The sequence below is a fragment of the Corvus hawaiiensis genome, chromosome 13 (assembly GCF_020740725.1).
Source record: "Corvus hawaiiensis isolate bCorHaw1 chromosome 13, bCorHaw1.pri.cur, whole genome shotgun sequence".
NCBI lineage: Eukaryota > Metazoa > Chordata > Aves > Passeriformes > Corvidae > Corvus > Corvus hawaiiensis.
Genome location: NC_063225.1, coordinates 2980164 through 2996051, shown reverse-complemented (window position 1 = coordinate 2996051; position 15888 = coordinate 2980164). Strand labels below are relative to the sequence as shown.

The 15888-nt window shown below is 37.9% G+C and overlaps 1 protein-coding gene across 2 annotated transcripts in view; it reads right to left on the bottom strand.

The window, feature by feature from the left end:
• The window catches only part of TRPM7 (transient receptor potential cation channel subfamily M member 7), a 52563-nt gene that overhangs the window by 30012 nt on the left and 6663 nt on the right, over positions 1-15888 (bottom strand). For both annotated transcript variants that reach the window (XM_048318144.1, XM_048318143.1), the window contains exons 2-3: positions 1923-2002; positions 455-493 (exon numbers count right to left, since the gene is read on the bottom strand). In XM_048318144.1, the coding sequence (XP_048174101.1) occupies positions 455-493; positions 1923-2002 (119 nt within the window). The remainder of the gene's footprint in view (positions 1-454; positions 494-1922; positions 2003-15888) is intronic.

Here is a 15888-nt window from a genome sequence, read left to right as displayed (position 1 = left end):
CCCAGCCAGATCATCGAGAATGCTTCAGTAAATACTACTTTATAAGACAAAAGAACTTCCTTTATTGATAAGAAGGATAGATTACATTTCGAAAGCAAAGATTCTAGACATTAGATAAACCTCTTCTCCAGAGCAAGCTTTGTTGCCATAAACATTTACAGCAATAGTCAATTACAATACATATTATTATGCAAAATACTGAAGCTCACCAAGGCAGCAAGCTGGAGGCCAGGAGAAATTGCTTCTTTGAAGCCAAGTAATTTATATAACATTTATAAATCTGTGACCTACTTATTGCAGACAGTTCTTTAAACATTAGTTATATTTATTTTATATCTAACCTTTCACCAGTTGTCACTCATAATATTGATCAAAACTTTTTAAAACCCTATTATGAAAGCACTTATTTAATGAGAAAATACTCATAAATATTGTAATTACAAAGACCTTTTACCTGACAAGTTGCTGACAAATCTGACATCCTGGAAGGCATCTGTAAGAAATATTTAAAGATGTGACTAAACTTCACACATAATTCACACACAACAGTGAGTAATGCACCAACAACAGCAGACCATTCTTAGAAACTGAAGGACAAAACGTGGTGGGAAAGTTGTAAAGGCCAGTGTAAGCTACAAATTGGTTAAGCTGAAAGGGCAAGTGTTAAAGACCATTCTGTTCCTTGTTAAATGCTCTGGAAATTTTAACAGCTTCCTAATTACTTTGTTTGCATTTGCAAATTTTCCATGTGCTGCAATCGTGGCTATAAATTCTAAAAGCTTCTCATGTCACATGGTTTCAAGGAATGTGGTGAATTATTTACAATAATTTTAAAATTCTACAGGGCTTAGTTCTTTTCCTGTTTAAAAACAAAGTTCTTAAATGAAAAATAGTAACCTTCCCCAATGTAACTAAAGAGACTTTTAAGTGTTTTTTAAGGAAAAGAGTGAAATAGAAGTTTCTGCAACCTCGGAAGAACAGGTTTCTCAGCTGCTCTCACATATATGAAGCTTACAAAAAAAAGGTGACCTGAAATCCGTAATTACAATAGTAAACATTTTGGGAAAACAAAACTGCCTTTAAAATACCAATTTTAAATCTATTTTCAATTTGACTTTATTTTAGCTCTGACACAAGTGTCATGATTATGCACATCAAACTCAATCATTGTAGGAACTGTTAAATTATACCTATAACACTTGGGGAAAGTCAACTAGATATACTGGAGTTATCACTGACTTGCCCGATTTCACACCTCTAATTTAAGACAAGGTAAAAACAGCATGTGAGATATGCAAAATATTCTTAGCCTCAGCCTCCCCTCTAGAAACATATTTCCCCATTTTTCAGCCTCATTTTTTTTCCTTTAAGAATTTAAGGATGAAAAAATTGTTACATACCACATGAAATCCGAACAGTTCTCATTTATCTGTTTTCCCTAGAAGCAAGTTTTCTTCAGTCCTTTTTTTGTAACTTTTTCCCCACCCCAATTCTTGGTCTTCTTTATTCTTCTATGAATTCTTCACCTCTTTTCCTACACTGTCAGGTTGATTTTCACACTTCACCCTACACTCACAATGATGTTATTTAAATTCCAGTAGAGGATAGCTCTATGACACTGACTTCAGAAATCTTTTATTCAATCCCCCCCTCACTGTAAACAGATCACAGACATCAGCAGGAGGACTGCTAAGAAGCAGCAAAGGGAACAGGGGAACATTTTTTGGAGATTTCTGCAATGCCAAAGTACTTTCAGAAAAAGAAAAAAAAGAATCCAATCTATTCAGAGTGACAATGTCCAGTCATGAAGGCACAAACCCAAGCCAGTACTTCATACAGAAACACAGCCCAACACTCTTCATAATGCTGACTTTTTCAATTTCAAAGAGCAGCAATGAGTTCTTGCATCATTTCTCATTTACCTGTGGGGGTCTTTTGAGCTCGGTATAATATACACACACTCCCTCTTCGTGAAAGTATTTTCTATCCAGGATTTCTGGGACTGAAAAACAAAAAATTTAATAGTATTACAAAATACGAATCACATACCTTTGCAGAGCAAAATGCTTTTTAAGGAAACAAGAGCTAGAATACGAGGGGTTTGCTGTCTCTCAAAAACTAAAACCATATATGACCTTATAAAAGCATCTCACACATCTCTCCAAAAGCTGAGACACACAGAATCATTATGTAATCTATACACAAATCACTTAAAATCAGAAGTAATGTTTTTCAAAGCTAACATTCAAATAGCAAAAATTTTAATATGTAAATCAAGATGCACCCAAAGAAACCCACAATTTTAAGATACACTGCTACCCTATCTTGCTAAGAAAAAAAAATCAAGTAAAAATATATAAAAATTATTTGCACTAAACTGAGATAACACTAATTTCATCTATTTCCCTCTTTAATGAAGTAAAATTTTTGTCTTGAGATTATGGGTAAGGAAGCTTTCTAACACTGGCAATCTTTCTTAGTAGCAATAAATAGGTCAAAACCTTTGTTCTTCATCAAGAAACTTTTCATTTCAGTAAATAAGATTAATTGGCATCTCTGAACTGTGTTCTAAGGTTAAACTTGAAACATGAAATTAAGGATGTGCCTTACTTAAATGCTTACTATTCCAATCACTGGACATAATTTCATTTCAGTTGCTTTCAACAACCACGTTAACATTATCTTACATAATAATCTGAAGATTACTTGCTAAACAACATCATAATGCATAACATCTACGTCATGTTTCAGCAACACACTGGGAAAGGAATTCAGACAGGATTTTTAGCAATTAAAAACATGGAAAAATCTTGGAATGCTAATTTGCATCTTATGCAATACTAATTTAAATCCTTATTAAGATTACATTAAAATTACTTCATTGCTAACAGCAATGTACTTCATTGCTAACAGCAATTTACATTTTACCTTTAGAAAAGTTTGATAAATTTCACACTGTTTTATTTTACAACAAGGGGAAAAAAGACTGATGGATATTATTCACAGGTGTCTAATCAGAGGTCTGTGGAAGCTATGAAGAAATTTAGAGGTTTGTTTTGTTGGTGTTTTTTGGATTATAAGAGAAGTTTCAGCGAAGATGGATGCATTTTGCACTCAATGCAACTTTGACATCAGTTTAAGATAATACAGAGAAATGATTAGAAGTAAGAATATACCAGCTGATTTTAATAAAGACCCCTGAAAAACTGCTCCTGAACTGCCCACCCTCTTTCAAAACATTTCCCAGACTCAGCAGCTCTTTCCCACACTATTCATCAAAACCACCTTCCAATATTTTGCTTAAGTGAACTTTGACTATTAATTTATCAAGACAGCAACAAACTGCTGCTCCAAATTCTGTCTTCATATTAAGAAGACCACCAGCCTCTTCCAAGGAGCAGGAAAAGTTGCAGAGTAAAGGGACTTCCAGAGACAGAAGGAGAAAAGATGTGCAATTCACAGCAAAGAATCATGGAAGGAAAAGCAAGACAAGAGAATGAGCACTCACACAGTGCATTTTACATTTAAACTAATACTTTAAATACCTGGAATAAATTAAATAGCCACAGTCATAATTTGCTACTGTCCTACCTCCTTTCCCTACAGACAGGAATGAATGCTGTAGCAAAGGAGAAAGAAGGCCCAGTGAGGGAAAAGCAGGATATTAAACATTATATGCAAACGTTGTGTTATGGAGGATTCCATTACATTTATGGTGCTTTTCCCTCTTCTTTGTTTGTTGGCGTTTTTTTGGTGTGTTTTCCTTTCATTCTCCTTTGAAGCAGATCAAAGTGTCTGACCCTTAAGAGGCTTGTGAAAGAGACCTCTTCCTCTGCTGTCCTCAAAATTCATCTCTAATCTTTTAGTAGCATCTCCTCAGTTTTTTGGTAAGAAAAGTGCACCATCTACCACAAGGGAGCTGAGTATTTCCTAGGACACCTGTGCCTTACAGGTGGGCACAAAACAGCTCTCTCTCTTCTCTACCTTTACCAGATGATTAGCAGTGCTGTAAAAATAAATTTGACATGTGTATATGTACATTTATACATATATCATACTAAATGTTTATTTTTACATATAGTAAGTGGTCCAAATTTTTAGCTCCTCACTAAGTTTTTTTTTAAAGCACTATTAAGCTTTAGCCTTTGTGAGATGAATCCCAGTTCTGCAAGCTATTTTCTCTTGCCTGAGTCCCCACTGTTTACATGGGTATTTTTGCATTCAATTTCTTAAACTGAGCATTTAAACTTTAACACTGCAGTAGTTTAAGCTTAACTCTGCAGATCCTCCAGAATATAAAAAGATACAGAAAAGTCATTTAATACTTAGATGTTTCAGCCAGCTGGCTAAAACCACACCTTGAAGCAAGAGATCACAGGCATAACACTCAAGATGTTAAAATCCAAAGAATATAAACCACAAGCAATTGCGTCAATTGCTCCACACAATATTGTTTTATTATTAAGTGGTGATCAAAGCTTGGGACAAGGAACACTGGCTCACAATGTGCAACGCCACTTTTCATAATAAACAGTTCCAAAAAAAAGAAAAAAAAAGCCCCCAAAACAAATTAACTAACCATTCATTAATTTTTCTCTCAAAGAATGTAGTTGTAACCACTCATCAAGGATTTCCCTCTACTCTTCAGCCATGAAAATATTTTCAGTACAGCACTACTACATCCACGTTATTTATGTAGAAGAAGCTCTGTCATGCTATTAAAACATACTTGGAACTTCTCATTTGGTAAAATCAGACTCTCTGTAGAAGCATGCCTGCATGCTTATTAATCTTTATTGCAGGCGATTTTATACAGGATTTGCTAATTCTAGAGTCTTGTTTTGAGAGGGAAAAAGAAAAAAAAGGGAAAAAAAAAAAAAAGAAAATACAAACCAAGAAGAGAAGAGAACTGAGTGAAAGACACTTCCCATAAATGGGTAAAAATCACATTAAAAACGTAGGAAGTATTGCCTTCCATGTAAATAAGAACTATTATTACATAATGCTCCCGCGATGACCAGAAAAAGGAAGATGATATGAGGACACTGTTAAGTATAAATGAGTTGCAGCAATTACCTCTAAGAAATACTTCCTCATCAGCTAAAGATTAAGTTAAAATAGGAGATAAAGTCAGAAGTCAAAAATCAATGTGAGTTATCAGACTGTTTTAGAAAAATTGCCTACTCTTATTAAAGCTTTTTCATCATCGGAGCAGGATACACAACTCCACCTCCCAAACTCTGCTTCCAGCAACAGGCAGCTCCTGCTGCTCCCAGTGCTGTTTTCCCAGTGTATTTTTAGAAGATGCACTTTACACCATGGTTATGGGTAACATGGGTCAGGAGCCTTTTAGCAAAAAGCACAAGTAGCATCAACATATAGAGAGTTACTTTTCAACTATTTACTTTCTTTCCTCTCAAAATTGCATCTTGTGGAAAAAACCCTTACTTTCCCATATTCTTTCCTGTGCATTCTCAATCTCTCAAGCTAAATAAAATTTAAGACTTACAAGAAAAATTTTAATACCATTTATATTACTCAAAAATTACCTTCACTTTTCCTTTCAGGTGAGCCTATGAAAATTTCACCACATTAAGACCTCTTAGCAGACAGTGCTGGCAGGATCTTATCTATACACATAATAATTCTTAACTTTTACCTTTTTTGGAAGAGGTACAACAGTAACTACTAACTCCTCATCCCGAGGAGGCCAACAAGGCTTTTGCACAGACTTTAAGCTGTAGGTTTTATAGGACACCTCATTCTGGTTGTACATTTCTGAGCAGACAAAGTTCACTGTGTCTTTCAGTACTTCTGAAAGAACTTCAAGAAGCAGAGAGCACTTCACTTTGGTTCAAAACCTAGAAGAGAGATACTCACCCTGGGATCATGATTAAAGGAAATACTGTACACTATTTTAAATAAATATGTCCTCTCCCAACAGTTTCACCAATGCTGAAATAATTTTAATTGCTATTTGAAACAAAATTTACACAAGTACTTGCTGAACTACAAACTCAAGAGAACATGCCCAACACTATTTACAACTTCTGGAAGTATCTAAATGCCAAGATAATCCCACGGCCTTTTAAAACAGGTGGAAGTTTTATCATAGCCATTTTAATATCAGCTGTGTTTGATTCAGCCGTAGCATTAGCACTCCAAAGCTCTGATGACAGAGATTATTTAAATGTACCTGCTCAAGATTTATATGTTACCTTTACTGAAATTCATACTGGATAACTTCAGCAAGTCTGTTTGTAGAATGAAACTTTACCACAAACTATAATTTAAGGTTTTGCATATAGCAAGTGAAAAAAAAATTTTCAAAAAAAGAAACTATCACCAAAGTACAGTATGAGATCAGGTCTCAGAAATAAAAACCAACCACCTACCACTCTCCCCCCTTCAGTTCATATGCTTATAAGAGCCTCTCATTCAACATATTTGAGTAAGAAGACAATTAAGTTCTAGCAATTGATGCACAAGAGCACAGCAAAGCCTTATCAAGCTATTGTGAAATTTTCAAAGTTTATTCAACAAGCTTGGTCTGAATTATTTTCTCTATAGAAAGTAAGCCTGCCTGCTTGGCAAGATCTCAAAATGACTTGCATGATTTTCAATTAACACAAATACGGCAGGTATAAATAATATTTGTAGCTTACAATCCTGAACTTCTTCATGCATAAAGGGATCCCTGTTTATTTTTTGTACTCTTTTGTGATACTGTATACTGTAGTAAGATCATAAGTTACAATATTGTAACAATATTTGTTACAAAACTAAAATTTAACTTTTCCCAACTATATCGCCCTGGAGCCTGCAACAGTGCATACCAACCCAGCAGTTCTCCTGACAATTTTGTTTTTCTGTAAAGCTCCCCACTGAATCAGGAAACTGACCTGAATTAAAATATAATTTGCCAAACTGTGACCTCTGTGGAGGGCTGATAATGGGGATTTCAGTTACTGATTGCATAGACTGAGCTTCAAATTTAGAAGTCGTATCACTTTCTACACCATCTCCCATTTCATCTTTCAAATCTCTGCTTACACCATATGGCAGTTCAACACACGCAATACTTTCTAAAGGAGAAGATCTGCCAATTTTATTTGTCCTTTATTTAAAAATTAATATAGACTCTATATTCTTTCTCCACTGCCTCAAATTTTCCAAAAAGTTTATTTTCCATTTGGACAGAAGTAAATACAGGAAAGCTTGAGCAAGCCTGAAAACAAGAAGACACAGTGGAAACTATGTGCAGCAGGAATAGTTGTGCTAGCACTGCCGCAGAGGAGTCCTATCTGTCTAGGTCACTTACAGTCAACAAGATAAATTTCAAAATATTTCTAAGAGACATTCTGTCCTAAGAATGTCCTTTAGCTTGTCTGTTCAAGGAATTGTCCACTGACAATGTTCCCAGTTGAAGTTACTGCTTCTTATATAACTATACATACCACACACACTCTTTCTGTGACTTACCAGAGGATCTCTTATCTGAGAAACCCACTCCATTATCCAAACACGTGCTACACCATGGGACTGACCTGTGATCCCTGCCCAGACAACCAACCCTAGCCAAGCACTGGGCTCCTGCAGCTATAGCTGAAAGGCAGAAATTCCAGGCAAACCTCCATCTTACTGCTTTTATGCTCAATACATTGAATAAAGCTAAATAAACCGTGATAAATACAATATCCAATTGGGTTAATGCGTACCAAGTAGTTTAGAATTTACAAAGCTTCTTGTAGGAAGACAAACCATAAATAAAATGCACCAAATGAAAACTTTCATGTTTTAATAACATTACAGAGCCTCCTCTACTTAAATAGCTCATTTAAAAGATTTCCAGCAGGCGCTTCAAACCCTTAAGGAAGAACCACACCCCAGGTAAAGCACCTGGACTTGTAACTGAATGATACTGAAAACCTGCACCCCAGGATGAGCTGAATAACTAAGCCATTGTGCATGGGGTGGAGAGCTAGCTGAAAGACAGTTATGCCTATCTACCAAAGAAAATACTTCGAATTTTGTATTAAAAATACTAGCAGAGCACAGCTCAGTTCCTCAAGAAACATTTATCATTTGAGGAAACTCTTCGAAACTTCAGCTAACTAAGCAAATAAACAGATGGAAAGAAAAAAAAATTTAGGTAGTTTGATGCCATATATTTGCCAACATTTGTTTTAAACTCTTGGCTCCAGCAAACCCCAGGCATTTAATTTACTTGCTTTCCCTTCAATTTAGTTACATGCTTCTATAATTTCAGTTTGGGGGTTTTTGTTTTGCTTTACAAAAAGGGGGGGAGAAAACAAAGCATTTAGCCACCTAGTATTATGAACTATATTTAAAAGACTGACACAGAATAACAGTGCTGTCTGTCCAGAGAATGCAAAACACACACAGAGCACCTACAAAACTTGTTCCTGAATCAGCATCTACAGTATCAGTCAACCTCAATTTTTTGTACTAACTTCCATAGAAAATATGGGTAAGTGTAACACTCAGAAGAGGCTCAGATATTATCACAGTGCTAAAAGATATTTATGCAGTGCTTTGATGTATCCCTGTGAAGAATGTCACTCTAAATGAGAAGGACCGGGCCTTAATCTTAATTGTTGTTTAATCCACTATAAATGAAACATTTTTGCAATGATATTTTACCTGCTGCATCAGGATTACTTATTACTCTAGAACAACTACCAGCTTCATCTACAAGAAAGAGGTGGGTTTTTTTGTTTTTTGGGGTTTTTTCCCCCCAAATGCATTGGAGCATCTCTTGTCACAGAATGTGATGAGCTCAGACAGACAGACAGACCCACCATGCACAAAAAGGTGTCTCTGCTGTGCTGAAGATCCTGTTCTGAACAGAACAGCTCACCAGGCTTCACTGGACTCCTAAGAAAGCAAACTGCTCCAGTTTTCTGGATTGAAAAACTTCTCTAGTGAAAATACTGCTACGGTCCTGAAAATAGACTGTTTGACAGAAAAAAAATTACTGGGTTTACTTTAAATAAGAACTGTTGAAGCAGGGAAGGAAAGAGGGCAGTCAGAGAAAGCCTTCTGTCAGTTCTGCACATGGGAAGCAGATCTCAAGTGAGCCAGAGAGCAAAGATATGAATCTTCATCTCAATGGCTCCCTCAGTGCTGAAAACAAACCTTCAACAATCCTATTTTTTATTAAACAGTTCAGGAGATTTGCTCTGAACAGATTTCACAGTGATCCAGGTCTCAAACAGAGTAGCTATTGTTTCATCAAGTTCTTCTCTGACGTAATGAAGCTACCACAGAACTCCCTGAATCCACGTGCAGTTTTGGATGCAAAAAGTAATCAGGATTTGTCAAAAGGGATTTCTACAGCTCTCTCAAACTTGATGAAAATTATTCCAATCTGCTATTTGGAGAACAGACTGTTTTCATGAGAATTATTTCACCCTGCGATTATAAAGCATATAATTCACGTGTTCAGGGATTCTTTTCCTGCAGATTCATTTAATTAAGAATACTCTAAATTCACATACAGAATTTAGCATTATGAAGTGGTGACTTTTAAACTCCATGTACCAGAATAAAACCCACAGACCTCTAATATTTTTGGTAAATTTTTATTACATTTAATCTCAATCCACTTTACTCATATTGTTGGGAAAGTTACCTTCTAACTGCAATACAGGTCTTCCAGAGGGAAATTCAGAGCAAATGCAGCATACCTTAAAATAAATTTATTTATTTATTTAGTAAGTGATGGTCCATGCTGTTCTGCAGTTAGACCAGCCATCAAATTATTCCTCTTTTTTAGAGAGTATTAAATTTGAAAATGCATATACCATCCATACAAGGCATAAAATAAATATTAATACACACTTAGAAAATATTTCACAACTGATTCTACAGTATGAGATAGCTCAGGTCACCATGGAATGGACCATCAGTTGATTTCAGAAAACAGTCACACACTGGTGTAATTTCAAACTGGCTTTTTCTCAGCTGATATAACAATAAACACCTTCAAAGTTAAATGCCCAATTATAACAGATACAGTAATTAAACTTGCCAAAACCAGAGGCTCCCTGAGACTGTGTCAGCACAGCAGATGGCAAGCTGTTTCTGAACACGCCTTCAGAAAAGCCAAGGGGAAGCAAGGAGAGAAATGCATTTTAATTTTTATTTTCCAACAACTTTCATTGACAGAATTTGGAATTTTGGTAGGAAAAAGAAAATACAGCAGAAGATAAACCAATTTCATTGCTGTGAGCTAAAGTAAATTGATTTCAGTCTTCCCAGCTAATGAAATACCAAGCTAAAAATTTTTAGCCTTGCTAAAGAATCTATAACTTACTTCCTCTGAGCTCACGGACCAATCACATTTTGATGCATTCCATAAAGTATTTCAAAACATATACTGAAGTTATGACCTAGAAGCAACAAACCACTTAGTTTTCAAAGGAGATGAAAATAATTCTTTATGCCCTAAAACTTAACATCATGGATGAAAGAAAAGGACAGAAAAGGAGTGTGTGGTTGTAACTACAAGAAATACAGCTACAGCTTTTCAGCCAACATTTTCACTCTTAATATTCACTCTGTTCAAATGAGATTAAAACAAAACAAAAACCAAAGAAGCATGGCAAAGTGCATAGGAATGTCTGCAAGCCTGTCATACAGTGCCTGCTTCTTTCTGATAGGGTCCCTCACTTCAAACCCACTTTTAATTTGGTTTATATGGGTCATTCAACATATCTCAAATCTTTTACATTTTTAAGCATCCAGCCTCCTTGCCCTTCCTTATCCACAGTGATACAACTGTACAGTCTCCATCCCCCTCACCTCTCTCAGCACCAGAGATCTAGCTGCAGTCTGCCATCGCTCTGACCTGACCAGATGCACATTGCCAGCCTACACTCCCTCTTAAATGGGACCAGCAGGAAGGTAGAGTCAGCATTCCTACTCACCAACACACACAGAATGATGCCAAGTCTTTTTACGTCGGTCAAAACATTTCTGTGGGTATGAAGGCTGCTGCCTCTCCCTGGTCCTTTCCACAGGGATGGAAGGGACACACTGTGCTGGCTGCTGAAAGCCCTGCACTTCCTGGCTCACCACATCTACTCTACGTGAAAGTATTCGTTTGGTTCACACCTCACATTTCTGGCAAGTGCTGGGCTTACCTTGCACATGCCACAGAGGGTGTACGAACAGGTAATCCTATAAACTCTGGATTTATTTTGGGAAGGAATGAGGCTTGGGACATGGTTTCAGCAGTAAAGCAACTCACGCAGTCTGGATCCGGTTGCTGTGCTCCTCAAGCAACCACCAGTCCCTTCCCCATTCACACAGGGAATATTAAGTCACAGACGCAAGAAAGGAGGCAGTGGTGGCCACTTCTGGAAATAAAGCAGTGGGAAAGGGCTCATGCAACCAGCCAAATAATTAATCCTGCCCTCAATTTGCTTCGGGTTTGTTCCCTGATGAAAAAACCTCAGCTCTGGCAGCCACTGTTCCTAGACAGCTTTAGAGGCAGCAAACCCCCTCACCTCGTGCAAAGGATGTACTTCAGCGATATCTGAGCTGCAGATTTAAGGAAAGTCCTCCCTTTCTAGTCCATGAAGTGCATGAACATCTGATTAATTCAGTATGAGCTGAAGCACATTTCAACTACAAAAGCAAACTGGAAGGGTGGATGCTGTTTGTCCTGCTCTACCACTTTCTGAGCCTGTTCAATTTACAGATCTGACTTATTTTTCATGTCGTACAAAGAAGGACACTTCTCTATCATCACAGCAAAGATTCTGGTGCCTCCTGACTTAAGTAGGCTATTATTAACTCACTAGAGCAATGGAAACTTGTTATCACTACAGGATTTTTGACATAGCTGGCCTCAGACAACTCTTTGAATACATATTAAAAAAAAAAAAAGGAATGCCATGTTAATTATGACAGATCAATAATATTTCTCTGAATAGCATGGGTGAGAAGGAAGAGCAACAGAACATACTAGTGGGCACATGAAATAGGAGACAGCACCAGACCACTGCTAAGGATGATGAAATTTCACAGAACTTACGTTTGTTTAGGCACAGTCTCTGGGAAAACAAATTTATTGTCATAACCTAAACTACTGAAACTAGGAAAGAGGTCCATCAGCAAACACACAACCAAAGACCCACCTGAAACAGATCTGGAATTTTGGATTCTTCCTGCCTGTACACATGTGCACACCAATGTGCCAGTATTTGCTAGGCACAGCAGGGGAAGCAAATGTTTTGGTCAACTTTTTACAGTGATCAGACTTCTTAGGAGATTAGAACAGGCTGGAGAAAGTAGGACGAGCTGGCATAAAAGCAATCCAAAACAAGAATTTGCTATAGTTCACCTACTGTCAAATTACGAAGACTTAAGCATTTTTAAATACAGCTCATAACAAAGAGCTACTGGATTCAGTTACACTTCCACTGCCTGTCAAGACAAAGCAGCAGCTCTCCTCTCACAGCCAGCTCAGCCTGCAGCTGCTCAGTGCACAATGACTACACCTCGGGGTACAAGTAGCCTGACAGCATTCAAGAGACATCCATGTACCTAAACTCTTATCAGAAGATAAAGTCCCCCACTAAAACTATTCAAGTGGTTTCTGTTTTCTACTCCAGAAAAGTGCAAAGAAGAAACTTAACTGGGTTTATTAGAGAAATGTGAAAGCAGCTAATTACTGTCTGAAATAACATACAATGTTTATTTAGGCACTTTCAAAAATTTCCACCCTCTGTTTTTGAGGGTTGTTTGAGCTTTTGATGCTTTCAGAGGCTCTTCTATGTTAAATACCACAAGTCTAAATAATTACTCAGAAACTAAATATATTATTTTTAGAAATAAAGTGCCCTTTTTTTTTGGTTTGTTGGGTTTTTTTTTTTCCCCAGGGTAGGGGAAACAACTAATTAAATGATTAAACAACTTCACATGGAAAATGTTTTCTATTTATGGTAATTTCTTCCAGCACACTAAATTCCAGTAAAACTCACTGATGCTGAGTATATGTGGCACAAAGGCCTGCCTAAGCTGAACTGGACTAATACCTGGGACAGGCTCCTCCCTGGCCTGCTGGGAAAAGAGTGAAGACAATCATTCTAGAGAAACAAAAGACATCAGCAGGGAGGTGGAGGTCCTGGCAAAGCCAAGAAACACAGGAGAAACATTTGCTTTGACAGATGCAATTCTTCAAATTATAAAGTGAGGGTGCAGTCGAAGACAAGCTGAGGAAGTTCCTACTCTGCCCTCCCACCCATTCTCCTGCTACTTCCCCCCCACCTGCAGTTGTGCACTCGCCCTTTGGGGAGCTGATTGAGCTCCCTAAGCCAGCACATTACTTCTGGGGGGAAAAGAAAAAAAAGCAGGTAGCTTCAATGTCAGAATGAACTGATTCAGATGCAAACTGGACAGAAAACTAAGGCACAAGAAAGGATCCCATGGCCATGATCAGGCTGGCAACAAGGGAAGTAGGACATCCCCTTTGGTAGCAGAAAGATACTGGGTTGGCAGAAGAGCTGAGCTGATCTAAGCATATTGTCAAGGTACGTCAAAATAATCCCCAAAATCACACAGGCTCTAGGCACCCAGGGGAAGACTGAAGATCTGCCACACAAAAAGATTTTTTTTTAATGCACATGTATCCTGATATTCAGGAAGGAAAGGAAGTTAAGACTATTTCTTTATTTCTCGGAGAGCTGCCAATGAAGCAAGAACATATTGCCTAAGGTCATGTTTTGGAGGGGCAGATGCCCTGCATTTAAGAATAGCACCCATTCTCATCTGGCACTGAAGATTTGTTCTAATTCATGGTATAATTAACATTCAACTAACTCTTAATACATTAATTACTAAAGATTTTTCTTGTCCTATATGCAAGATCTTTATACTTGTGTCAGAAAACCCCCAAAAACCCAGTAATGACACCCAAGAGGATAGTAAAAATGACTAACCTGATCTCAGCAGTGCTAATTGTTCTACATCCTCCTTGAAGGCAGGAAAGAGCTGCTCAGAATCTCCCTTGGTCTCCACTGAGCAAGCCTAGGGACTCACTGCCTAATTAGCTCCTGCAAAAAATCCTCCCCCTCTCTGCAAAGTCTACCTGAATTCTTCAGATTGCCTGTGACCAGAAAACATCCTTCTACAACCCAAAACCAGGATTTTTTCTGAAGGCAGAAAAGCTCCACTCTTGCACATTTCTACACCAGGAAGAAAGCACAGCCCAAAGCTTCCTGCATCACATTGTCCAGCAAAGTACTGTGATTATACCAGTACCAAATATTTCTCTTGTGGGCCAGAAAGCACCGAGCACAACCAGAGGATACATTCACACAATGACTCACTTGTTAGCAGCCTTCAGCACCACAGAATGCTCACCTGTAACGCTAGCTGGCAGCCCAAACCAGGACAAGGATGATGAGTGTTTTCTGCCCTCTTTCCCTACATAAGCAACATAAAAAGGGCCACACTGTTTCACTAAAGCATTTGAAATAATTACAGAGAATTTAAGGGCAAAGAGTCCCGGAGTTGCACATAGAGCAGTAAGATTGATATTGAAAACTGCATGCACACAAAGCATGGGTTTTCTACAGCTGAAAATTTTAAAAAGGATTTTTCTGCGTAAGACTTTTATAAAAGAAACCAGGACTGAGACAGACCGATCGTTTAATGAGGCAAAGGCATAAATCCTCATCAAGAGCATTTCTGAAGTTGCACAAATTAGAAGGGCAAAGGTTATTTAAGTGGATATTTCTGTTTTTCAATGCCTCTGGCTGCAAAGCCAGTTGGTGCCAGTTTAAGAGGTAAAAGTCCATCCCAACCTCCACATCTGTGCTGAGTGCCCCTGGCTGAGGCCAGGTGAGTGCTCTCAGGGCTGTCTCCAGGGCCAGCCGGCAGCAAAACCACAAACACCTTCAGCAGCAGTTACGGGGTCAGTAAAGAAGAGCCTGTGAAATCGGGAACAACGAGCCTTTTCCAACTCATTCTGCATCCAGAGGCATTGCCACGCCAGACAGTGATAAGTTCCTAGACAGTTCTCTAGGATATTTGTCAGCTAAGGTATTGGTGATCCATTACTCTTTCCCTAGTGTGAGGTTACTAGCACGAGCAGGAGTTCCTTCAAGATTAATCTCTCTCAAACTTTTTGTCCAAAAGATCACCTTCAGCCATGTACCCTTCTAATGCCTTCAGCTGAAGTGTTATTAAATTTGCTGTCTAACAGAATTCTGCAAACTACAGACAATAATGCAGTCAGGGAACACAGGACAAACTGGTAAGACTTCGACATTTAAAACATCATTAACTGCCCCTACTTGTGTAGATTAACTGATTTTTATAATTGAAGAGAAAGTTGATTAACAGTTCTGTAATTACACAACCGGTATTTTTAGGCTCCAATCATGTGTCATTTAAGCACATGCATAATTTAACCTATCCAGGTGACTGAAGTTATGCCTAAAGACTGCATGACCTGCAGCAGCACCAGGGACAGGCTTTGAAAGGAAACAGCTTTGTCAGACTGGCTCTAGCCACAAACCAGAATACAGCATTATGCTCACTCCACAAAGCCAATCTACAAGCAATTTTAACAGTGCTGTACAGCAGCATGACTGTCTTTGAACCTGTCCACATGGCTGCTGTGCTGAGCTCTGGCAAATACATTAGCAGAATGCAACTTTGGTTTTTCCTAACTCAAAGAAACAAGTTGAGCTTCCTGAGAAAGTTAAACAAGAATGAGAACAGCACTAAAAAGCAAATATGCTGTATGTTAACAACACTGAGAAAAGAAATTCAGCAACATTTTGTTACACTAGACAAGTTACCAGCAGTGAATCATTTGCCAACAGAAATAACCTGATGGGAGGGATCAAA